The following is a 27,129-nucleotide window of genomic DNA, read 5'->3' on the forward strand; positions in this document are numbered from 1 at the left end:
TTTATTTATTAACATCATCTATGGAAATCATTTAACAAAATCCTTAATTTTGATATTATCAAATGCATTACTTAACCCCCTAAAAAGAGAGGTTTGGAAGGTTTTAATTAAGAACCTTTTGGCTATCATCAAACTGTAAAGGTATCTTTCAACAATTTCTCCTATAAGCTTTATAGTTTTACCTCTCAAATTTTGGTCTTAAGTCTAAGTGGGTTTCACCTTTAATAGGTTAAGAAATACAGGTTTGATATTTTTTTAGCAGCCATCACCACTATCTAGTTCCAGAACTTTCTCATCACCCCATTAAAAAAATATAATTTTTAACTATAGTTCCACTTATTTTAATATTTGAGTATTTACCTTTTTGATTTTAATACTGCCTAATATGACTGCTTCAGACTGACTATAACATAAATTGAAAAATTTCAACATTTTCTACTCAACAGTTTAGATCCAATAACTATATATTTATAATTTATAATATTAAAATAAAATAACTGAAGTTAAACAGTATACCTTTGCAGGTGTATGTATCCAGATGGCTGGGTTGAATAAAATGTGATCACAAAGCTGCTTCAGCAAAGGTGCTCCGTGAGATAAACCATCAAGGTATTTTGCAAACGATAAAAACTGCTCCAGGACAGCTCTAGTTATATGAACTCTTGATGACTAAAGAAAGAAAGTAGAAATTTAAGCTCATGCTTTTCATTTAGTACTCAGGAAATATGTATGTTTGACAGGTATGCTTCTTGGTACTGAGGAAAGACTAGTTAACAAAACACAAAACTGGAAAAAATAAAAATAAAAAACTTACATTCTAATAAAAGAGAAGACAAGGACATCCAATAAACTTAAAAAGGTAAAACATGTAACATGATAAATATAACAAGTGTATGAAAAGTGTGAAAAAAGAACATGAAGTGAATGGAAAATGTGTGGAAGGGTGGTTTAAAGAGATTTTACTGAGAAGGTAACATTTAACTAATTTGAAGTATAAGGCTAGCAGGCTAGCAATGATTTTGTATTAGTAGGCTATGTGACAAAACACAGACAGTGAGATCAGCAACAGTCTGACAAAATTCAAACCAAGCCTTAGAACATAACTTTAGATGAAAACTTCGTAAGATGGAAGAAATAATCCTAAAAAAATAACTTATTGCAAGGGGGAGGTAGACAAAGATAAATAAATATTTGAGTTACAAAAAAGCAGATTGGTCACTCATTTTAAAGGAACTTTAATACAAAAAGTAATACTACTTTAAAATTCTAAACTATTTTAACCATGGATAGGGGAATAAGGCTATGGTTTTTCCAGTGGTCATGTCTGGAGGTGAAAGTTGGACTGTGAAGAAAGCTGAGCACCGGAGAATTGATGCTTTTGAACTGTGGTGTTGGAGAAGACTCTTGAAAGTCCCTTGGACTGCAAGGATATCCAACCAGTCCATCCTAAAGGAGATCAGTCCTGGGTGTTCACTGGAAGGACTGATGCTAAAGCTGAAACTCCAATACTTTGGCTACCTCATGTGAAGAGTTGACTCATTGGAAAAGACTATGATGCTGGGAGGGATTGGAGGCAGGAGGAGAAGGGGACCACAGAGGATGAGATGGCTGGATGACATAACCGACTCGATGGATGTGAGTTTGAGTGAACTCCGGGAGATGGTGATGGACAGGGAGGCCTGGCGTGCTGCAATTCATGGGGTCGCAAAGAGTTGGACACAACTGAGCGACTGAACTAACTAAACTGAACTGAGGGGAATAAAATTAAAATAACAGACAACCCTGTATGCAAGACAGCAAAAGAGACACAGATGTATAGAAGTCTTTTGGACTCTGTGGGAGAGGAAGGGGGTATGATTTGGAAGAATGGCATTAAAACATGTATAATATCATATAAGAAATGAATCGCCAGTCCAGGTTCAATGCAGGATACAGGAAGCTTGGGGCTGGTGCACTGGGATGAACCAGAGGGATGGTATGGGGAGGGAGGAGGGAGGAGGGTTCAGGATGTGGAGCACGTGTACACCTGTGGCAGATGCATGTTGATGTATGGCAAAACCAATACAATATTGTAAAGTTAAAAAAAAAAATAACAGAGCAATAGTTAGAACCTATCTTATAGATCAGATTTTAGCCTATAAAAATTGTCATGTGTCTATAAAAACACTTAAGTGATATAAAATCAGATTGACCATTAGGAACATATTCATTTGAGGAACTAATTCATAATCTGGAAATAAGCTTTTAACTTCTCCACCTAATTAAAAGATATGCTTAGAAGCATCAGGTGGGTCCTTTAACATCATTAAAAAAAAGTTATTTTGTTCTTCATAGCAATTGATACTGTTGGGTAGCTTTTTAAATTCGAAAATTTATCTTTAGGACACATTTTTCTACAATTGTGCTTTTTTATTGGCCACACAAAATCCTACCAGGCATAAAATGAAAGTTCTTCAAAAGCATGTGACCTTTACCTATAAGTATGCAGTACTTATTCTGTCTACCTTGGATAACTGTTATTTACATATCTTTCTTTCCTGATATTAAAAAAGGATACTATCTTATTCATCTTTTAACTGTCTGGAACCTGCCATAATTCTTCACTAAATGTTTAACTGAATTCATGTCAAATTCAAGAACAGAGTAAGAATAAAACAGATAAGACAAAACACTGATCAGAAGAGGATAGAAGGATATCCAATTTTGTTTTAATGTTTTAACTAAGATAGATTGAAAATATTTTTAAACTATGATATTTGTTTTCATTTTGTCAAGGAAAGCTATTTTAAAAAGAGACTTATTCTTGGATAATTTATAGTTAGTTCCTTAGTCACTCAGTTGTGTCCAATGTTTTGCGACCCCATGGACTGTATCCCACCAGGATCCTCTGCCCATGGAATTTTCAAGGCAAGAATACGAAGTGGGTTGCCATTTCCTACTCCAAGACAATTTATAGTTATTAATCTGTAAAGTGCAAGCTCTGAAATTTAAACTATATGATGTTACTTTTGTGTGGTAACTGAATACATAGTTTGCAAGAAGTGCTATATAAGGGGTGAATAAACACATTTGGAAGTATAATCTGGGAAGCTAGAAAAAACTATTTTATTGTAATATCTACTCCAAAAAGTTATTAAGCCAAATAAGAGTGATGAATGTTAGAGAGAGAAATTGCTATGCAGTAAAAAGAGGTCTTCCCCACACTTAAAGCAGCCCACAATGAAATGGATTGCTAGAAATGTTTTTAAAGAACCTCTTCTATCTCCCTCTCTCTCTCTCTCTCTCTCTATATATATATATATATATATAAAACATGCATCATATATCAAGCAAACTATACATTGTGGGAAATTATTTTAATTACTAGAGGTGTATCATAACGTAGTCGATCTTCATTACCCATTTAGCTCCTTATGGACACCAAGATCTATCATTTATGTGTATTATTATTGTTGTCAGAGAGAGAGCATCAAAATTTTCACAACATTAAGTTCAAAAGAGACCGAGACCTAAGCTGATCAGTCAAACTGGAGGGAAGGATCTTCTTCAGTAATTGGGGGAAAAGAGCTCTCTCCACTTGGATGTGAAGGCTTATAGCACCAAGTCGGCCCAGCAACTCTATGACCACAAAGAATAATAGCTACAGCACAAAAGCATAACTGTAGGTAGCAGTAGAGAGATAGAGAAAAACCTGGTCTCTGATGACATACATAATTGAGACTTAAGCTAACCCTGAAGTCCAACTTACTGGATATGTTTTTCTGGCTGTAATGAATTATTTTCCAACCTTCCCCATCCTATTTCTGTGCTTCCAGTGGGTTTGGCTAGTTGAAGACTCCAGCAGGAAATTAAAGGATAGGAAGAAAATGAAGTCTGGGACATTCATCTCCCTGGCTTCCCCCCTTGAGGTCAATACATTATATTCCTTTATTAAAGGCCACACTCTAGTCAGGTATACTTCTCCTATACTTAAAATATCTTTCTATTTGAATTGTGTTTTAAACATACATTCCTCTCATCTCTTCAAATGTTGATATTTCCTTTAACAATGCTCAGAAATCATTTAAAGAGCCTTGTATTAAATGCTTTCAATAATCAAGTTTGAGCACAGCATCTGTTTCCTAACAAGGCAACTGATAAGCCACCTATCACTAGACTTCCAGTTACACTAGCAAGCATATTCCCTTAATGTTTAAGATAATTAATCAAATTCTTATTAACCACAATAAAAATACTGAATACATCAAACTGCCTCCGAGTTTTTTTTTCAAATTCATATTTTGGCAAATAAAACAAAACAAAAATACCTTAAAAGTTTTTCATGAAATAGTCTAAACATAATGAATAAGATGGCCTCTCACTAGACTATTTTCTTTAATAATTAACTTGTATCTTCTAAAACAAGGAGATAAAGCTAAGTGACAGTTAACCATTAACTTGTTATTAGTTGATAAATAAAAATGGAACTTTATTATCTACACTACTCACCTAACAGATGATTATCTGAAAATAAAACAGGTGAACATTAATATAAGAAAAAATAAAAAGTTATTCTTTTACCCTGATGCTGGGAAAGACAACACAAAAGAAGAAAAGGGTGGCAGAGGATGAGATGGTTAGATAGAGTCACTGACTCAATGAACACGAATTTGAGCAAACTCTGGGAGATAGTAAAGGACAGGGAAGCCTAGAGTGCTGCAGTCTATGGGGTCACAAAGAGTTGGACACAACTTAGTGACTGAACAATGACAACAATTATTTTATGTAATCAGATAAATACATAAGCCCTTTACATTTATTTAATTCAATTCAACAAATACGTATAAAAGAAGACATACTTTTAGGTAGACGATACAGCAATAATATGCAAAAAATGTCCCTGTTTTCATGAAGCCAAGGCATACACTATAGCAGAAGGAAGCAGAAAACAAAAAGTAAAAAAAAAAAAGCCAGATTGGTGCTATAAAAATTAAGCAGGGAAATAATCATTGATGGTTAGCAAAGGAGTACTATTCTATTGAGTTATCAGAGAAGACTTCTCTGATAAAGTGTCATAAGCAAAATCCTAAATGACGTGTAGAATCAAGCCATGTGGATATCTACAGAATTACCAAAGCAATGTGAAAAGAAAATGCAAAAGTCCTATGAAGAGCTCATGCTTACTATTTTAGTTTTTAAGAGAAAGCTCTTCAAAGAGGCCTTTGTACGGTCAGTGCGGCTGCAACAGAGAAAGAAAGAATGAGAGTGGTAAGGGATATGTCAGAGGTAAGAGACTTATGAATTTACTTTGAGAAGGATGGACTAGAAGGACCTGGCACATTTCAAGACTAATCTGATTGCAAGCAAAAAATGGACTGTGGGTAACTAGTGGTGAACGATAATGACAGTGTGAATAAAAATGGGCATAGAAACAAGTAGAGGAGTATTAATAAGTAGCTCCAGTACTCTTGCCTGGGAAAATCCCATGGATGGAGGAGCCTGGTGGGCTGCAGTCCATGGGGTCGCTATGAGTCAGACATGACTGAGCAACTTCACTTTCACTTTTCACTTTCATGCACTGGAGAAGGAAATGGCAACCCACTCCAGTGTTCTTGCCTGGAGAATCCCAGGCACAGGGGAGCCTAGTAGGCCGTCTATGGGGTCTCACAGAGTCAAGACACAACTGAAGTGACTTAGCAGCAGCAGCAGTCACTGATTCTGGATATGTTTTGATACTAAAACAACACAGTATGCTGCCAGAAGGAATTCTGTGTGTGAAAAAGAGTCAAAAAGAATTAACATTTTTTATCTGAACTACTTGTTGAAGGGCAATACTGCTAACTGAGACAGAGAAGAGTAAAGGACAAAAGATTTGAAAGGAAAATCAAAGGTAACAGTTTGGATAATTTAAATCTGTGAAGCTTATTAAACATCTAAGTGGAATCAGATTCAAGGGAGAGGCTGGTAGTTGGGGATACACATTTGAGTATAAGCATCTGCAGTATAAGGAAAGCTAAGGGAACCCTGAGCTCAATCAGAGTACAGTGTAAACAGAAAAGTGACAAGATTTCTAGGATTAAGCACAAGGATACCACAGGCTTTAAAGTTTAGGAAGAAGGACTAGGAGAGAATTAAAGGAGGCCAAGGAGATAAGAAGAAAGCAAAGAAATAATGTTGTTACAAAATGCAATTGAACAAAGCAGTTCAAGAAGGAAATAATGTTAAACTAAAATATCAATAAGTCAAATAAGACTTAACATTGATATGTCATTTTAAGAGAAGCATAAGGATTAGAATGGGAATGGATCTATGACTACATAGGATTCCAGGAATATAAAAATATTTAATTTTGAAAATCAACTAATGTAACTCAGTAAACTAAGAAAAAAATGTAGAAAAATCATAATTATCTCAAATAATGTAGAGAAGGAGTGATGCTAAAGCTGAAACTCCAATACTTTGGCCACCTGATGCAAAGAGCTGACTCATTTGAAAAGACCCTGATGCTGGGAAAGATTGAGGGCAGGAGAAGGGGATGACAGAGGATGAGATGGCTGGATGGCATCACTGACTTGATGGACATGAGTTTGAGTGAACTCCGCGAGTTGGTGATGGACAGGGAGGCCTGGCGTGATGCGGTTCATGGGGTCGCAAAGAGTCGGACACAACTGAGCGACTGAACTGAATGCAGACAAAGCATTTGATGATTAAGAGTGTGAAAAGGCAAGTCACAGAGGAAGAGATATTATTGATGCATATCCAATAAGGACTCATATCCAAGATATATACAGAATTCCCATGAACCAATAAGAAAATGACCAACAATTCAAATGACAAAGTGGAAATACTCTGAATAGGTATTTAGCAAAAGAGCACAACTTAAAGGACAACAAACATGTGAAAATGCTCAACTTAATTTGTAATCAAAAAAATGCATATTAAGACATAAAGTGATCCACAGAATAGAAGACTATCTTTGCAAATCATATATCTAATAAAGGATTGGGATATAGAATAAAAATTTCCTACAATTCAGTAATAAAAAGGAATACCACAGTTTTTAAAAATGGTCTTTGTAATAAATATTTCTTAAAAAATACACAAATGCTCAACATCATTTAGACATCACAGAAATGCAAATACAAAAGTGATAAAACATTTCACATCCACTATGATGGCTAGAATACTAAAAAAAGTCAGATAATAACAAAGGCTTCCAAAGCTGTGAAAAGACTAGAAACCTCATACACTGCTGAAGGACTGTAAAATGATGGAGCTATTATTATTAGTCTAATGTTCTTTTTATTTGATTTGAAGACTTTTCACAATATTTCTAATTTTAAGCTAAGTTTTAAGTGTACAAGTGAATGCTCACTTTAAAATTATGCTAATAAGCTCTCAGTAAATCGATTAAGTATATTTAAGAGGTAGTTCCTGATAGTGATCAGGAACAGCAGTGTCACAAAGGTATTTCATAATATCTAACTCCTGTCAAATGTAATTTAACACAAGTCTTGAAAACAGCTCTTAATACTTCAGACATAGGAAAAGAGTATTCTATTATTAAAAATAACTAAATAGACTTAATGAAAACATTAATAAATTTACTGAAAAAATTATCTGACTAAAAAATGCTGCCTATGATATTTTATAATTTATTACTCCTCTAGCCTTCAAGAAACAAAAGTACTTGTTTCAAAGAAAACACAGAAGAATTTTAAATGTAGATCAATCTGAGGTTAAAAAAATATTTCCAAAAGACCTCTAAATTTTATTTCTCAAGAGAAAAATAAGTTTATTTCTCTTAGTTCAGGTCTCACCTCTATTATTTTCTTGGATAGTTCCATTTACAAAGCATCTGAATGTCATATGAATGTTAATGATTAACTCTTAAGAAGAGGTTTGGGAGCACTAATGATGGTGATAGATATTTCTTAAGGAAAGAAAAAAACTTATTTATGAAATATCACTTTACTGTTTGAAGGAAATCACATGGTACAATCAAACTCCTGTGAGACCATTATCAGAAACTCAGCACTCATTGCCATTATAGTACAGTTGTAACTAAAGCAAAGGTCATTAAAAAAGCAGGGCATAAATGACACACATAGGAAGAATTAAAGTGATCTAGTTTGCACTGTTTACACTATGTATTGATTAGAAAAAAATGCTACTTTAAACATTCAAATATATTAAAATCAGGGACAAAGCAAAAACTAATGTTTCTGTTGCTGCCAAATATAGGTTTTTGTTTACTACCTTAAAACTGAGAAAGAAAGCAAAAAGAAAAAAAGTAAATCCACTTAAAACTAAAATTGATAAAATGTGTAAGAAACTTGGTTTGAATGCAAAAGACAGCAAAGAATCAATTAGAAAAATAATTAAGAGAAACATTTCTAAATTTGAAGACAAGTAGATGAAATAATTTTTCTTTAGTTTCTATTTTTATTCAAAATTTCTTTATTATGTAGATTTCTAACACCCAATTTAGTGTCTATACATATATTCAAGTACATAACTTAAAAATATTTGTGAATTAACCAAATATATGACCTCTGCAGTCAATGTAAAGGGGAGACTACAGAAAAAAAGTATAATGAGTGACTGTCAGTGGTCCATCTGTGTAAAGCCATCAATACATTTCACTTACCTTTTCAAGTAAGTAGCCAATGACTAAAAAGCCTTTTCCACCCAGCATCTGTTCTTGCATGGCTACTGAACTTTTAAGTAGTTCAACCAGGAATGCCAAAAGAGTAGCACTGCATGTAAAGTACAGATAATTCCATTATGTCACCATCAAATATTGATCATAAACACAATTTTATTAATCTAAAAGGTAACAATCATATTCAATTTTAATCTATTTTGCTGTTATCTTAGGTAAGAATATTTCTCACAAGCATGAAAAAAATAAGGTTTTATATCTTTAAAATTAAACATTATATAGAAACATAACTATGGAGTTATTTTACATTCCAAGGTAAAATATCTAAGTTTATCTTTATACATATATATTCCCTGAAGTAAATCTTACATAAGAAACATACTTTTCCATAATAAAAACTACCATGATATTCTTTTGAAGCCCATGCTCTCTTAGAAAATTTAAAATATTTTAACAATATTATTTTGGTCACCTTTTTTTTTAAATAAACTTTTCATTTAGACCTATTTTTCAAAAACAACTTATATATATATACACACACACACACATATATTAAAATATCTAGAGAAATATGCAACATATTACTTATGTCCCATATATGCCCTCAGGAAAATTCATGAGAGCAAAGAAAATAAGATGATTTATGTCATACTGAAATAAAAAGTGACAACTGATGACACAATGTATACACAAATACATAAAAGCACAAAAAGATATGTGCCAGACAAAGATAATGTACTTGGTATGTCTGTGGAATGAAGGAAGAAACAAAAGAAAAATAAATGATTGCATTACGTTAAGCTTTGTTAATGTATTACTTCACAAAATTACACAATTTTCAAATCAGCAGCATTGATACATGGCAGCATTCCTAATCAAGAAAATATATACTCTTCATAATATATCTTTGTTGTAGTTTATAATAATAAATAACTCCAAGCCAAACTTTATCAATACTTAAAATAATATCCACTTACACTGGTTTATAGTATACCCCAAATTGTATATTTAGATTTATATAAATTTCTAAATATATTTTAGATTCACAATTACTCATTTCTACATGAAATTAAGAAAATTTGGTAACGAGGAAAATTTGAAGACTCAAAAGGAACTAAAGTTATTCTATTTTCTGAAGTTACTCTAGTTCTTCAGGTTTCTATAGGATTAACACCACATTTCTCTGATAATGGGGCTATTTTTGTTCAAATCAGAAATATTCTCATAAAAAGAGTCAATAGAAAATTAGCATCATTATTATCACTATAAAAATTGATAGTTTAATGGAAAGCCTGATATAAGCTAGATAGTATATATTAAATATTTTAAATAAAATACTTTGTTTCAAGAAATTAAATTCAATTATATTAACTGGTCTTCTGTCTTTAAACCACATAAAAGAAAATAGTAAACTAGTATTGCAAATCACTGATATTCTTGTACTTTGTCCTAAAGTCAAAGATAGATATTTGTAAGAAGAACACAAATAGCAAGGAATCCCCTGGGATTTTATTTATTTATTTTTTTAATGTTTCTGTAAAGAACACCTATAAGCAATCTAGTCCATTTTACATGAATTTTATCAATAGTCAAAGCCACTTCACAAATAATTGCTTAAGCACTAGCACACATAATAGGTCTGCCTAAGTGTCTGAAAAAAAATAAAGAAAACTATTGCATAGAAATTATACAATTTCCTGACCTGTTCATGGAATTCTTACCTACACATGAGTTAGTGATTTAGTGGGAAAGAACAACTAAAATTCCTAAACATCAGCACTGCCAAAAAGAAAGACTAGAAATGCCTCACCATGGTTCCTATGGTCCATGAAATAAAATACAAAGTAAGTATTTCTTACAATAAATCACGCTCCTATACGGAACTATACAAAATGACAAAGATGCCCTAGACGTTCTTATTCTTTGATGTCAAAAGGAACACTCTTTCTCAAACAACTAATGAATTAATTAAGACTTCTAAACATGGTGGAGTTCCCTTACAAAATGAGAAATATTAATTTTATTATTCCAAAATATTAACAAAGACAAGCCATATAATGTTAATTTTACTTCAGTTTTAACTATGACAACAACTGAAAAGTAAAACGCATTCACTAACAAAAGTATTTTTAATTTATACCTAAAACCCAATGCAATAGCAATACTACATCTTTTCAAAAATATCTTTAAAATAGGTATATTTGACATGGTGGACTTATTAGTAAATAGATGGCCATCTTCGAAGAGGTACATTTTCAAACATAATTTAACAAACTTACCAGTAACTAAAATGCATCGGATTGCTTCAGGGCTCACAATAAACTTGCAAAATTCTGTGTACTGCCATACAAAATTTCTCTCCATTCTTGCCTATTTCCAACTCCCCTAGATACAAAGGCAAATATAAAGGATACTTCAGCCCATTCCTATATCTCCTACATACCACTTCCTGTCTAGACACATCAGTTCATCTGTAGAGGATCTAAATATTTAGGATAAACCAAAAAGCAAGTATTTGTATCAGCCAAAACTAGTATACACAAGACAGAACATTCTTTTGAAAAGTATAGCAATACCCAGAAACAGATTTTCACAGGAATATTTTATTTGATAGAGAAAAAGTAAACTGATTTTTACCTCAGAAAGTCAAATTGCTAAACTTTTCAACAGATAGTACTATAACATGTTCTGTAAGTAGTGATTCTACTTCAGGAATGGTTAAGGGTTTTTAATACTGTCTTCTTTTAAGGAAAATGACACTAATAACCTACAGGGTTATTTCTTCAAAATAATTACCATCTTTGGATTCTTAATGAATTTTAATTAAGAAATATTTATTTCAAATATACTAATAAAGGGCTAGACCTTAAGCAAAAATGAAGGAAATAATATGATAATACCTCTATGACTGAGCATATTAATAATCTCTTTACTGGTCCACATTATTAAGAATAACCACAATAGTCTTGCCCCATAAATAACTGATCATAATAAATAACTATGTATAAACATGACTCATTTTTGTTACTAATGAAAAAATATGTACTACCTTTAGGAGTCATTAAAATTTATGTCAATATAGATCTTGACTTTATTTTAATCTAACAATCCATTTCAATTTCTTCATTATTTTTTAAAAAATAACTAATGTAGATAATCCATGTAATGTGATTTCAATTCTTATTATCTTGAAGGAATTTTACTATTTAAATATACAATATATCATAAAGATAGACCTAAAATATCTGAAATGAGTAAGACTGAATATATAACCTAAGTTCAATTCAAAGACAGTTCTTTGGGTACAGGAAACTGGCTTCTCAATTTACGTTGTACTGAAACAATCAAATTACCTCAGCCAGATGAGCTTTTTAAATGCATTAAGAAGAATGGAATTAATAATGTAAAAATTTGAAGGTTCCCCCTGAAATTCAACACCCTCTCCACTTACATAAGGGTGTTTTTAATCTCTTAAGAAACCTAACAGGCAAAATAACTGTCAGAATAAATTCAGAAATAGATTATGTTCTAACAAGATTTAAGGTACCTGTAACAGAGGAAAATCTTTTGACTTTTTCATATGCTTTCATCTTTTGGGTAGCCCAATCTACTACTGAGAAACACTGAAATCTTGCAAAAGATGAATACATATATAAAATATCTAAAACATAGTTTCTATGCTACTTCTTTCACTACAAAACTCTTCCAAGATGAAAGCGATCCTAGTAGGAATAAAACCGTAAAAGAAATCAACTCAAGTCCATACCCAAAATAATTTCACACTCAACATAATTAATTTCCAGTGATACATACAAAAAACATCCCACAAGTTAGAGGAGTTAAATCCATTCACAGTTCAAAATTAGAAAGGTCTAAACCAAAAGTTTCTAACTCCAGGTACTTTTAGCAGTCACTTTTGGACCAAATGTTCCTCAAGATGCTATCTCAAAAGACTGCTACCTAACTGGCTACTTAGGCAATAAACCCTGATACACAAATTGTCATTCATCAATTCAGACATCAAATGGAGATACATGCTGAAATAAGTAAAATACATTTATCTTCAAAGTCAAATAAGGAAAACAGTGAAATGTGGGACAGCAAAATGTGAGGACAGATGAAATACACTGGGGAGCACATGAAATCCTTAGACCCTAAGCCATGGAATCTCTCCTCAGTAATTTCTACCTTTTCTTTCAGCCTCAGGACTGAATTGCTATCACTGTCTTGGTTGTCAGGGAACATTATTTAAAGGCCCTACTAAATATTAGTCAGGCTATTACACGTTTTTACCTTTCTTGCTCTGGTAACAGATTTTAATTTTTTGTTTCATCAGCCTATTTTGTTTCTGACAAGATATATTAGAGCAAAAAAATAGACATTTGTAAAATTGCAACTGAAATCTTTCAAAGTCTGTCTTATGAAGAAAATGAAATTTTAAAATTTGTACATGTAAAGGAATAAATTCCAAACCTCTTATGGCATCATTATGTGTAAGTTTATAGCATTTACCAGAATTTACATTGTATGACAACCAAATAGCCTTTTGATCATCTCTGTTCACAGTTCTCTATAAACAACCAATAGGTATTTATTAAAAGGTTCCAATGTAAAAAAAGATAATGCTTAAAGCCTATGTGTAATTTAATTTCAACCAAAGGATGTTCACAATGCTGTAAATGTCCTAGACTTTTACAAAAGCTTTCTGGGCATGTTACAAGTGGGACCACCACTGTATATGTAATCCATGAATACATGCGAAATTTAGAAATTTAATGATGAAACTCCCTAATACCTAAGAACTTCAAAGCTTCAAAGGAAAAATAGAGATAAATTATAAGGATGAATAAGTGATCTTAACTATATATTCATATGCTATGCCTTTCAAGAGTAAAACATGCAAAGCAGGGAGGCCAAATAGCCAGGTTCTTCTCCTGATGCTGGCTCTACTTTCAGCCAAGCCCCAGCCTATTTTACAGAGGTAGGATTAAAAACATACCTTGTAAGTGCTGAAACCGCCATAAAATAAAATAAATATTAAAACAGCTAGCTACACAGAAAGGTGAAATAATTATTTGATAGTTAAGCTTCACAAACGTTCAAGAATTTTCTATCCTTTTCATAATTTATTTCATTTTTAAATGATCTTAGTTAAATCAACTCCTTTACTTCTTTTCTGTGTGTTTGTGTGTGTATATAACATGTTACTGTAACTCCATCACAATCAAGATAAAAACAAGTTCGATCACACACAAAAAACTCATTTATCCTTAGACCTTTACAGTCACATTCTCCCAACAGCCAAAACAACCTTGGATAGCTACTTGCCTCTGATAGTGATATAGTTTTGACTTTTCAAGAAATGTTATATATATATAGAATCATACTGTATGTAATCTTAGTATGTACTTCTTTACCAAAAGATATTGTCTGAGAATCATCCAAATAGTTACATGTATCAGAAGTCTTTTTTTTTTTTTCTTAACTTTTAATTGATGAAGAGTATTCCCTTGAATGAACAGACTATCTAAAGGGCACATCTGAACTGTACCTGTGCATGCTAAGTCGCTTAAGTTGTGTCTGACTCTTGCCGATCATATGGACCATACCCTGGCAGGCTTCTGTCCATGAGATTCTCCAGGCAAGAATAATAGAGTGGGTTGCCGGGCACTCCTCCAGGGGAACTTCCTGACACAACCCAGGGATCAAACCCGTGTCTTTTATGTCCCCTGAATTTGCAGGCGGGTTCTTTACCACTAGTGCCACCTGGGAAGCCCGAATTGTACCAAGATTATGGCAATGATGAACAGTTGGACTACTATAAACATTCACATAAAGGTTATTGTGTGAACACTTTTCACTTATTTTCTCACAAATACAAATCCAGGAGTTGAAAGTTGTTATATAAGTACATGTTTAACTTAATAACAAACTGCCAATTGTCAGAATGGCTGTACCATTTGCCAATCCCACCAGTAATATGTTCCAGTTGCTCTTCATCCTTGCTAGCACTTGGCATCATGCATATTTCATTTTTTTAGCCCTTCTAAAAATGTTCAGCTACATCTCAGAGCATTTTAAATATATCTGATAAGAATGTTAAACATTTTTTCATGTGCTATTTTGACATCCTTATATCTTCTTTGGTGAAGTATCTGCTCAAATCTTTTGTTCATTTTTTAAAACTGGATTTTATGCTTTCTTATTAATAGGGTTCAAGAGTTAGTAGTCTTGATATACGTCCTTTGTCAAATAAGTGATTTTCTATCATCTTCCTCCAATCTGTAAAAGGTCTTCTCATTGTTTCTTTTGTAGAGTAGAATATTTTAACTTTGATGAAGCCAGTGTCAAATTTGCCAGTCTTTTTCTTGTATATATCACACTTTTGGGTCATGTCTAAAATGACTTTGCCTAGCCTAGATCACAAAGATTTTCTCCTATGTTTTCTCAAAAAGTCCTACAGTTTTATATTTTACATTTACGGTTGATATTTGAGTTAGATTTTATTAAGGCGTGAGGTTGTAGTCAAGATTCATTTTTAGCATACAACTATCTTTCCTCCTATATGGTAGATTTCGCACCTTTGATAAAAACCAAACAAACAAAAGTAAGAGTACCTATTTTAGTTTTAAACAGAAAAGACTTCAGGGGAAGGAAAATATCAGAGATTACGAACAGCATTACCCAACGTTAATGGAGTCAATTTTCTAAGAAGACAACATCTAAAGTGTATATACCTAACAACAGAGTTTAAAATTATGTAAAACAAAAACTGATATAATAAGGAGAAACAGATGAAATCATTATCATAGTTGGAGATTTCAACATCCCTATCTCAGAAATGGACAACTAGTGGTTAGAAAACCAGTTATGACTTAGTTGAACACAACAATAAACAAACAGCTGGAGATAACTGACAACTATATACTACTTCATTCAACCACAGCAGAATAAACATTTCTCTCAAGCTCACATAGAACATGCACTAAGATGGACTGCATTCTGGGAAACAAAACACATCTAATAAGTTAAAAATAATGGATATTACACAATTTACTCTCAGATTACAATGAAATTAACTAGAAACCAGAAAGACTTTAAACAGAAAGACAAATGGAAAATCCCATAATGTGAACATTAAACAATACACTTCTAAATAAAACATGAGTCAAAGAAGAAACCTTGAGAGATATTAAAAATATTTTAAATGAAGAAATGAAAATGAAAATATGACTTATCAAAATTTGTGGAATAAAATGAAAGCAATGATTCCTGGGAAATTTATAACATTGAATGCTGTGATACTGTGATTTTCATAAAAAACATCTATTTGTTCTTGGCCCCATTTCTGGCTCAGAGCTTTGACACAAAGCTCCCTTTAAATTTCTTTAGGGAGGGGAGCAATAAAGGTGTCTTTTGTCATGTTAGTGAAGTGACCTTTAGAATTTACTTAAGGATGAAAGCTAGTTGCCAACCTGCCGCTGCTGCTGCTGCTGCTAAGTTGCTTCAGTCATGTCCGACTCTGTGAGACCCCATAGACGGCAGCCCACCAGGCTCCCCCATCCCTGGGATTCTCCAGGCAAGAACACTGGAGTGGGTTGCCATTTCCTTCTCCAATGCATGAAAGTGAAAAGTGAAAGTGAAGTCGCTCAGTCGTGTCTGACTCTTAGCGACCTCATGGACTGCAGCCTACTAGGCTTCTCCATCCATGGGATTTTCCAGGCAAGAGTACTGGAGTGGGGTGCCATTGCCTTCTCTGAGTTGCCAACATAGCCAACCATATAATCAGAGGTTTGGAACTTTCAGTCCAGTCCCTCCCTCCTCCCACCTATTTACCTCCAGGGAGGGGAGAAGAGCTGGAGAGTGAGTTCAATCATCAACAGTCAATGATTTAATCAGTGATGCCTATATAATGAAGATACCATTAAAAAAAAAAAAAAAAAAACAAGAACAAGAGATTGGGAGAGATTCCAGGTATGTGAATAAAAGAAGATGCTAAAAGGTCTGGCACGTCTGGAGAGGGAATGAATGCTCTGTGTCCTTTTCGCATAGCTTGCCCTGTGCATCTCTTCCATTTGGATGTCCATCTGTATCCTTTATCATCCTTTTATAAAGGACTTTATAAAGTCCAGTAAATAAAATGTTTCCCTAAGCTCTGTGAACCACTCTAGCAAAGTAACAGAATCCAAGGATGGGAGGTTGAACTTCCAGTTTATAGCCAGTCAATAAGAAGTACTAGTAAGGATTTGGACTTGCAATTAGCATCTAAAGTCCAAGGAGGAGGCTATCAGAACCTACAATCTATAGTCAGTTGGTGAGAAGCACAGGTGATAATCTGGACTTGCAACCAGCAACTAAAGTGAAGAAAGCAAGTCCTGTGAGACTGAGCCCTCAACCTGTGGGATCTGATGCTATGCCAGGTTTGAGTGTCAGAACTGAGTTAAATTATACAATACTCAGCTGGTGTCACAGAGAATTTCTTGGTGGAATGGAAGGAAAACCACACTTTTGCATGTTGAAACAGGGGTGTTCATACCTCTGTAATGAGGTAATTTTTAAAAACATATTTTAAAAAAAAGACCTAAAATCAATAATATAAATTTCTAACTTAATAAGCTACAAATAAAGAGAGTAAATTCAATCCAAAGTACGAAGTAAAAATAAATAATAAGAATCAGAGTATAAATCAAAGAAATTGAAAATAGGAAATCAATTAAAGCAAAAGCTGATTCTTTAAAAAGATCAATAAAATTGATAAGCTTCTGGTCAAACTAACAGGAATAAAAAAAGAACAACACAGGAATACTAGTATTAGAAATAAAAGAAGAAACATAGCCACACATCTCACGAAAAAAAAGTGTGAGCAATTCTATGCTGACAGACTTGAAAACCTAAATGAAATTCAGAACCATTCTGCCAAAAGTCACACAAGAATAAACAAACATTTTGAACATATCTACATCTATTAAAAAAACTGAATCAACAATTAATAAGCAGAAATCACCAATCCCAGATGGGTTCATTGGTGAATTCTACCTAACATTTAAGAAAGAAATTATACCAGTTAGTTCTCTACAGATTTTTCAGAGCATGGAAGCAGAGGAACTATTTTCCTAACTCATTATATGAAAAACTACAATGAGTTAGGAAAAACTATCACTCAAATCAAAACTAGACAGTCATAATAAGTACATTCTAGACCAATATCTCCCATGAACAAGTAGGTGAAAATTCTCAACAAAACCTGACCAAACTGAATTTAAACAAGATAAAAGAATCATACACCATAACCAAATGAGATTTACTCAAAGTATGCAAGACTGGCTCAAGATTCAAAAATCATTTTATGTCATCCAACACCCATTACAAAGCGTCCCTGCTGGCTCAGTGGTAAAGAACATGCCTGCCAACACAGGAAACTCAAGTTCGATACCTGGGTTGGGAAGATCCTCTGGAGAAGAAAATGGCAACTCACTCCAGTATCTTTGTAAGGGAAATCCCATGACAGAGGAGCCTGGTGTGCTACAGTCCACAGGGTCACAAGAGTCAGACACGACTTAGCGACTAAACGACACCAACAACAATTACCCATACAGCAATATGCTACAAAAAATTCTCAAGTTCATATCTACAGATGTAGGAAAAGCACTGGACCCAATCGAACAGCCATTCATGATAAAAACTCTCAGGGAACTAGGAATAAAGGGAAACTTTCTCAACTTGATAAAGACTATAAAAAACCTACAGGTAATGTCATATTTAATGATGAAAAATTCAATTTTCCCACTAAGATCAAAAAGAAAGCAAGGATGTCCCCTCTCACCATTCCTTATCAACACTACACTGGAAGTCTCTGCTAATGTGATAAGACAAGAAAAGGAAATAAAACATATACAAATCGGGAAAGAAAACACAAAACTGTTTTGTTCACAAATAGCATGATTATCTATTTTAAAAATTTGAAATAACTGATTAAAAAAAAAAAACCCTCCAGGAACTAATAATCTATTAGTTCATTCATTGCTGGTAGGAATGAAAATGGTACAGACATTTTGGAAGAGTTTGGAGGTTTTTTATGGGACTAAACATACTTCTACCAGATAACCCAGCAATCATGATCCTTTGTATCTACCCAAAGGTGTTGAAAACGTATATATACACAAAAACATGCACACGGATATTTATAGAAGCTTTATTTTTAATTGCAAAGACTCAGAAGCAACAAAGATGGCCTTCAGCAGATGAATGGAAAAATAAACTGTGATACATTTAGACTATATTTAGTGCTAAAAGGAAATGAGCTATCAAACCATGAAAAGACACGGAGGCATTTTCACTGCATATTACTAAATGAAACAGGATAATCTGAAATAGTTGCACACTATATCATTTCAATTATATGACATTCTGGAAAAGGCAAAATTATGAAGACCATAAAAAGATCAGTAGTTGCCTGGGGACAATCGAAAGGGTAAAACAAAAAATAAATTTGGGGAAGTGAACATACTTGTTATGATATTATAATATGGCTATATGCCATTATACTTTTTTCAAACCTATAAAATGTATGGCACCAAGATGAGGCCTTAAATATGGAGTTTAAGTGATTATGATCTATCAAAATATATTCATCCTTTTTAAAAAAGATGTTAAAATTTTGGTGACTGACACCAATAATAGGGGAGGGTATGTATTTGTGAAGAAAGGGAGTATATGAAGATCATTTCTGCTACTTCCTTTCAATTCTATTATAAATCTAAATTTTTCTGAAAATTAACAAAAATAAAAATCCACTTAAAAAAAAGAATGTCAAAAGTAACAGAAAATGAAGAACAGGTTATGAGCTTCTATCTGGAGGAGGCTCAGTCTGAGATAATTTCCTCATGGTTTGGGGTATATGCGCCTAAATATAAGGATGCTAGAGAAAAACCTCTGGGTGTTTTCCATCCTGGTAATAAGACCATGAATCCAGAAACAAAATAAAATAAAAGTCAATAAAATTACAATACTAAATTAATTAGAATAATACCATATTAATTATTTTATTAAAGATTATACTTATTGCACCTAAGGTCAACATATCCACAGGAGGGAATAGGAAGAGAGCAGAAACACTTGGGAGTTTAACACACAGTTTCCACCAGAAATATTGTGTGCTTCTGAGTATGAACTGTGAATATTCAGGCATATGGTAATTTTTCTCAGAAAAGCTAGTGATACTTATGTTAGTTTTAGACTGTATGAGTATCATAATATCAAAATGAATGAAACAATTTACCTTATTTCAGAAGCAATGTAAAGACATAGAAAAACTAAAAGAAATGAATGTTATTCCATGCATAAAATAACATCTTCAATTACAAAATATTATTAAAATGTTGAAGAACAGAGAATGTGGATATGCAAACTAGAGGAAAATTGAGGCAACAAATGCATAAAGATGTGACCGGTTGCCAAAATTCCTGAAATTAATAATTTGTATTTCATTCCTTTGCCAAAACAATGCCTTTCTTTGTTTGTTTCTGGTCAAATATAAAGCAGAAGCCTTCCTTTACGGCAGGAAAAATTCACAAAGCAAAATTACGTGTTGTAAATTAAAACAGCACAAAATAACATAGCACTAAAAACAAATTTCAGTAAATGTAAAGGAAACTTTTTATGAAGGAATTATTGTAGAAAAGCGATCATTTATGGAAAACACTTTAAAATGGGCTGTAGAAAAAAAGCTTATTTGAAAAGTCAATGTAATCAGACATCGTAAGTCTGAAAGAAATAAAATGTCCTTTCTTGTTGATAGCTGACAAACCCATTAAACTGTTAGATGTACTACAAACTGTATTACCAGATATTTTCTGTAAAGGATCCACTGAGTAAAAAAACTTTGCTGACAAAGAAAAGGTTATTTGAACATTACACTATATTTTCCCTATGTTTCAGGCAGAATACTGTATTTTAATTTTTATTTACAGATTAATTTCTACAATAAATTCAATGTAAATTCCATTTTACTCTACTTAAATCTCACTACAAAATTATTATTTGGTTTCCCTCCTTTAATAGTAATAGGTGTGTGTGTGCTGTTGTTGCTATTTTTTATAGTCACTGAGTCATGTCTGACTCTTTTGCAACCTCATGAACTATAGCCCACCAGGCTCCTCTGATCACGGGATTTCCCAGGCAAGAATACTGGAGTGGGTTGCCACTTCCTTCTCTGGAGGATCTTCCCAACCCAAGTATTGAACTCCAGCACTGTCAGGTACGTTCTTTACTACTGAGCCACATGGGAAGCCCCAATAGTGGTATGCTGCTACTGCTAAGTCACTTCAGTCGTGTCCGACTATGTGCGACCCCATAGACAGCAGCCCACCAGGCTCCCCCGTCCCTGGGATTCTCCAGGCGAGAACACTGGAGTGGGTTGCCATTTCTTTCTCCAATAATGGTGGTATACATACATCAAATATATTTTCTGAGTCTGTTTTGCTTCAAAGAACACTTTCATTACCAATTTTATAAACTTTAAAAAAAAAAGCCAAAATAGCAAATATGCATATAAAGAAGTGAAAGATATATATATTCCTAAGAAATATACAGAAAATAATTCTACAGATACAGAGTCTTAAATGTTTAAATACTTCTGGAAACCAAAATGATAATAATTATATTCTATATATACAAACAACAACCTCCATAAGGGACAGAACCATTACACACAAGAACTGATTTCACTTCTTTAACCTATCAGTTCCAGTGAAACATATGTAGAAATATTTGATATTATATGTATAATAGGCACTTTTCCCTGAACTAAAAACCAGAAAACATGGTCAAAGAATTTTTATATCACTTTGAAGTGTAAGTGGAAATTTAGGTTGTTAAGACATTGAAATGCTAAAATTTTCAGGTAATTTTGTTAGTTGATATATGACAATGATGTTAATCAAGACTTCAAAATGAAAATTTAATTATTAAAGGGGCTATAAAATTCAAGAAAATTACTGGAATATCTTTGGCTAGCCAGATATTTTTTAGGGAAAAAAATCGATTTACACCCACTGAAGAAACGAGTCATAAATATTCACCTTACAAGAGTATTCTTAATTATAAGATCATTGACACAAATGTTTTATGGGATTTGCTGAATTTTTCATAGCTTATATTTGATCACTCTATTAAACAACCTGTATTGTAACTAGAAACAGAAAGAACACTTTTCTGATAAAAATATTTACATAATTACAAGAACTCATTTACATGATCACTTGTGGTTGGTTTTTAGTTTATAAAATTTGTCAGTTAAAAATAGCATTAAAATACATTTTAGTAATACAAAATTGCATCACATCAAATAGACTACCTACTATTCTCTGAGGAAATAAAACTCAATAATGCTTACTATGTACCAAAGGCTCCTTGTGATAGATATTTTATATATTCTATCTTACTTTAATTTATATTACTATCAGATAAAGACTGCATTACTAAAATCACTCCACATCTTGCAAAGGTGATTCTTAACGAGTTAATAATCATGGCAGTTCAGAGTGAGAGTTCTGGAATCGGGCTTTCAGAATTGTAATTCTGGTCCTAATCTGCCACTTAATCTCTGTGACCTTTAACAGGCATGAAATTTTTCTCTCCCTTATCAGCAGAGAGGATTAAATGAGATATTATAAACAGCTAATGGCATACAGTAAGCTCTCAGTAAATGCCTTGGGTTAGTACTACACACCCTCAGATAGCCCCAGCACCTAAGAACAGATAGCTTAAAACAGAATACAAGTTTGAGCCTTAGTCTGCCCTAACAACAAAAGATGCATAACACTGTCTCTAAAAAGAGCTACTCAGTGTATTTTTAATCCTTTGATATACAAAATCCTACTTATATCTTGTGCCAGTAAACAGGTATTTTTTCAGAACACATTATTCCTAAGTCAAACACATGGGGAAGATTTGTTTTGCTTTCTATCATCTATAGAATTCAGTAACATGTACTCAAAAAAAGAAGTTGGCGGCTAAGTTGGAGAAGACAGGACATTAATTGTTAATGTCTTGATATACGATCATTCAAATCAAAGGAATATGGTATTTTTAATATACAGACTCTTCGTTACACATAAAATACAGAAGCCATGATTATTTCAAGATTGGAATTATACTTCTTGAAATCATTTATTAAATATTTGTTCATTATTTACTCATTATATAAGTATTTATTAAACCTTTAGTGAAAGGCAATTTATTTAATTATTGCTCTCGATGACCGCTTGACAGAATGGGATTGAAAAGTCCAATACAAACATTATTAATCCATGAGAAATGAAAAACCTTCCAAATAGCTTTCATCACCAGCAGAATTACTCAAGGTGATGATGGTGATTGAGAATCATTATGAATAGGATGGAATCACTATAACAACTCTGCATAGATGAATTAGTCAAAAATATCACATTAAAAATACTGTATGTGTTTTCAAAAGCTATCATTTATTACATTTTTAGTTCACTTTTTGTTTGTTTTACAATAAAGGCTAAACTACATGTCAAAAGAAAAAGCAGTGAAAAATCTTACTATTGGATATTTAATGGGGATGCTAATGGGGTAGCTACAAAATCTAAAAACCAGCTAAAGAGCACCATCGCAAATCCTTGCAGGTATTTTATAACTCGGTATTGGCTTCCAAACATGGGTTAACACATTCCTCACTTTTAAATCACTATCCTAGAAAATGGATACAGTTCACAATCAGTTTTAATCACTACAACTGAAATTCAAAGTATGAGTCCTACTTCATCACTTAAATAAGTAATTTTCCATTGTAAATAACATCATTGGTAGAACAGCTCAAACAGAAAATAATATGACTCCTACCATAACAACCAATCTCTATGCTTGATGAAATATATTTGAAATATAAAACCATAGTATTAGGATAATCTTAAATAACCCACTGTCATCCGAATAACAAACCCAGCACATATTCAGTGCCTATTGTATCAATCTACATATTTTATTGCATTTAATAATCTAGTGAGTTATTATTATTCTAATTATATAATGGTAGAAACTAAAGAACAAAATAAATAACACACTCAAAGTTGTATTAATGATAAATGCTATATAACACAACACTTCAAAGCAATTATACTGCAATAAACACTTTTTAAAATAATCATTGTGCTGTTGTTCTTCTTCAGTCCCTGAGTCACGTCTGACACCTTTAGACCCTATGAACTATAGCACCCCAAGCTTCCCTGTCCTTCACCATCTCCTGGAGTTTGATCAAACTCAGTGATGCCATCCAACCATCTCATTCTCTGGGGCCGCTTTGTCCTACTGCCCTCAATCTTTCCCAGCATCAGGGTCTTTTCCAATGAGTCGGATCTTCACATCAGGTGGCCAAAGTACTGCAGCTTCAGCATCAGTCCTTCCAATGAGTATTCAGGACTGACTTCCTTTAGGATTGACTGGTTGGATCTCCTTGCAGTCCAAGGGACTCTCAAGAGTCTTCTCCAGCACCACGCTCAAAAGCATCAATTCTTCTGCACTCACCTCCTTTATGGTCCAACTCTCACATCCATACATGACAACTGGAAAAATTAGCTTTAAATATACAGAACTTTGTTGGCAAATTGTGTCTTTGCTTTTTAATACTCTGTCTAGGTTTAGGTTTGTCACAGCTTTCCTTTCAAGGAGCAAGTATCTTTTAATTTCATGGCTGCAGTCACCATGTGCAGTGCTCTTTGAGCCAAAGAAAATAAAATCTGACACTGTTTCTACTTTTCCTCCCATCTGTTTCCATGAAGTGATGGGACAGGATGCCATGATCTTAGTTTTTGAAAGCTGAGTATTAAGCCAGCCTTTTTACTCTCCTCTTTTACCCTCATCAAGAGGCTTTTTAGTTCCTCTTAGCTTTCTGCCATTAAAATGGTATCATCTGCATATCTGAGGTTGTTGGTATTTCTCCTGGCAATCTTGATTCCAGTCTGTGCTTTCATCCAGCCTGGCATTTCTCATGACGTACTCTGCATATAAGTTAAATAAGCAGGATGACAATATACAGCCTTGGTGTACTCCTTTCCCAATTTGGAACCAGTCTGCTGTTCCATGTCCGGTTCTAACTGTTGCTTGTTGACCTGCATACAGGTTTCTCAGGAGGCAGGTAAGGTAGTCTGGTAGTCCCATCTCTTGAAGAATTTTCCACAGTGTGTTGTGATCCACACAGTCATAGGCTTTTCTATAGTCAGTGAAGCAGGAGTAGATGTTTTTCTGGAATTCCCTTGCCTTTTCTATGATTCAACGGATACTGGCAATTTGATCTTTGGTTCCTCTGCCTTTTGTAAATTCAGCTTTTACATCTGGAAGATCTTGGTTCACGTACTGTTGAAGCCTAGCTTGAAGGATTTTGAGCATCACCCTGCACACATGTGAGATGAGCACAACTGTACAACAGTCTGAATTCTTTGGCACTGCCTTTCTTTTGGATTGGAATGAAAACTGATCTTCTCCAGTCCTATGGACACTGCTGAGTCTTCCAGATTTGCTGGAGTATTGAGCCCAGCACTTTAACAGAATCATCTTTTAGGATTTGAAATAGCTCAGCTGGAATTCCATCAGTTTCACCAGCTTTGTTCGAGTAATGTTTCCTAAGGCCCATTTGACTTCACACTCTAGGATGGTTGTTTCTGGGTGAGTGACCACACTGTCTTGGCTATCCAGTAAGACCTTTTTGTCTAGTTATGTGTATTCTTTCCACCTCTTCTTAATCTCTTGTGCTCCTGTTAGGTCTTTGCTGTTTCTGTCTTTTATTGTGCCCATCTTTGCATGAAGTGTCCCTTCAGTATCTCAAATTTTCTAGAAGAGATCTTTAGTCTCTCCCATTCTATTGTTTTCCTCTATTTCTTTATATTGTTCACTTAAGAAGGCTTTCTTCTCTTTCCTTGCTGTTCTCTGGAACTCTCTTCAGTTGGGTACATCTTTCCTTTTCTTTCTCTTCTATTTGTAAGGCCTCCTTAGACAACCATTTTGCCTTCCTGCGTTTCTTTTTCTTGGGGATGGTTTAGGTCACCACCTCCTATACAATGCTATGAACCTACTCTGTCTGCCAGATCTAATCCCTTGAATGTACTTGTCACCTCTACTGTATAATCATAAGTGATGTGATTTAGGTCATACACTGGAGGTTTTCCCTATTTTCTTCAATTTAAGCCTGAATTTTGCAATAAGGAGCTGATGATCTGAGCCACAATCACTTCCAGGTCTTGTTTTGCTGACTGTATAGAGCTTCTCCATCTTTGGCTGCAAAGAACATAATCTGATTTCAGTAATGACTATCTGGTGATGTCCATGTGTAGAATCATCTCTTTTGCTAGTTGGAACAGTGTGTTTGCTATGACCAGTGTGTTCTCTTGGCAAAACTCTTGTTAGTCTTTGCCCTGCTTCATTTTGTAGTCCAAGGCCAAGCCTGCCTGTTACTCCAGGTATCTCTTTGACTTCATATTTTTGCATTCCAACTCCCTATAATGAAATGGACATCTTTTTTTGATGTTAGTTCTAGAACGTCTTGTAGGTCTTCAAAGAACTGTTCAACTTCAGCTCCTTCAGCCTCTGTGGTTGGGGAAGAGACTTGGATGTTGCACGGTTTGCCCTTGAAACAAATCGAGAGAACCAAGAGCATCTGTCATTTTTGAGACTGCACCCAAGTACTGCATTTTGGGCTCTTCATTGACATGAGGGCTACTCCATTTCTTCTAAGGGATTCTTGCTCACAGTAGTAGATATAATGGTCGTCTGAATTAAATTTGTCTATTCTGTTCCATTTTAGTTCACTGATTTCTAACATGTAGATGTTCGCTTTTTCCATCTCCTACTTGTATGCTGTATGCTCAGTTGCTTCAGTCGTGTCCAACCCTTTGCAACCCTACAGACTAGCCCACCAGGCTTCTCTGTCTCCTCCTTGATCACATCCAATTTACCTTGATTCATGGACCTAACAGTCCAGGTTCCTATGAAATATTGTTCTGTAGAGCACTGGACCTTACTTTCACTACCAGACACAGCCACAACTGAGTATCATTTCCACTTCTGCGCAGCCTCTTCCTTATTTTTGGAGCTATTTCTCTGTTCTTCCCCAGTAGCATACTGGACACCTATCAACACGGGGGGCTCATCATCAAATGTCATATCTTTTTGCCCTTTCATACTGATCATGGAGTTCTTGAGGCAAGAATACTGGAGTGGTTTGCCATTCCCTTTCCAGTGGACCATTTTTGGTCAGATGGAAATAATAATAAATAAACTTGGGGTTTGAATTCAAGTTTTTCTAACTTGAACATTCACACTAGTTAACAACTATAATATGTAGCCTTCATGATAAAACAAAGTCATAAATTTCTCCTGTACATACAAAGCCTATTTTTAAAGGCTCTAGAAAATAATTTCTTCAATAAATTATTTTAATATTAAGACTGCAATATATACAGTAAAAC

General features: G+C 33.9%; 1 protein-coding gene across 6 annotated transcripts in view; it reads right to left on the reverse strand.

Moving 5' to 3' along the window:
* Positions 1 to 27,129, reverse strand: part of NBEA (neurobeachin) — a 676,277-nt gene that overhangs the window by 496,472 nt on the left and 152,676 nt on the right. For 5 of the 6 annotated variants that reach the window (XM_061434789.1, XM_061434791.1, XM_061434788.1 and 2 more), the window contains exons 11-12: positions 8,630 to 8,738; positions 517 to 669 (exon numbers count right to left, since the gene is read on the reverse strand). In XM_061434789.1, coding sequence (XP_061290773.1) covers positions 517 to 669; positions 8,630 to 8,738 — 262 coding nt within the window. Of the gene's footprint in view, positions 1 to 516; positions 670 to 8,629; positions 8,739 to 10,923; positions 11,024 to 27,129 lie in introns of those variants that run through there. The other variant, XM_061434792.1, reaches the window with a different exon arrangement.

Source organism: Bos javanicus, chromosome 12 (genome assembly GCF_032452875.1).
Source record: "Bos javanicus breed banteng chromosome 12, ARS-OSU_banteng_1.0, whole genome shotgun sequence".
Classification (NCBI taxonomy): Eukaryota; Metazoa; Chordata; class Mammalia; order Artiodactyla; family Bovidae; genus Bos; species Bos javanicus.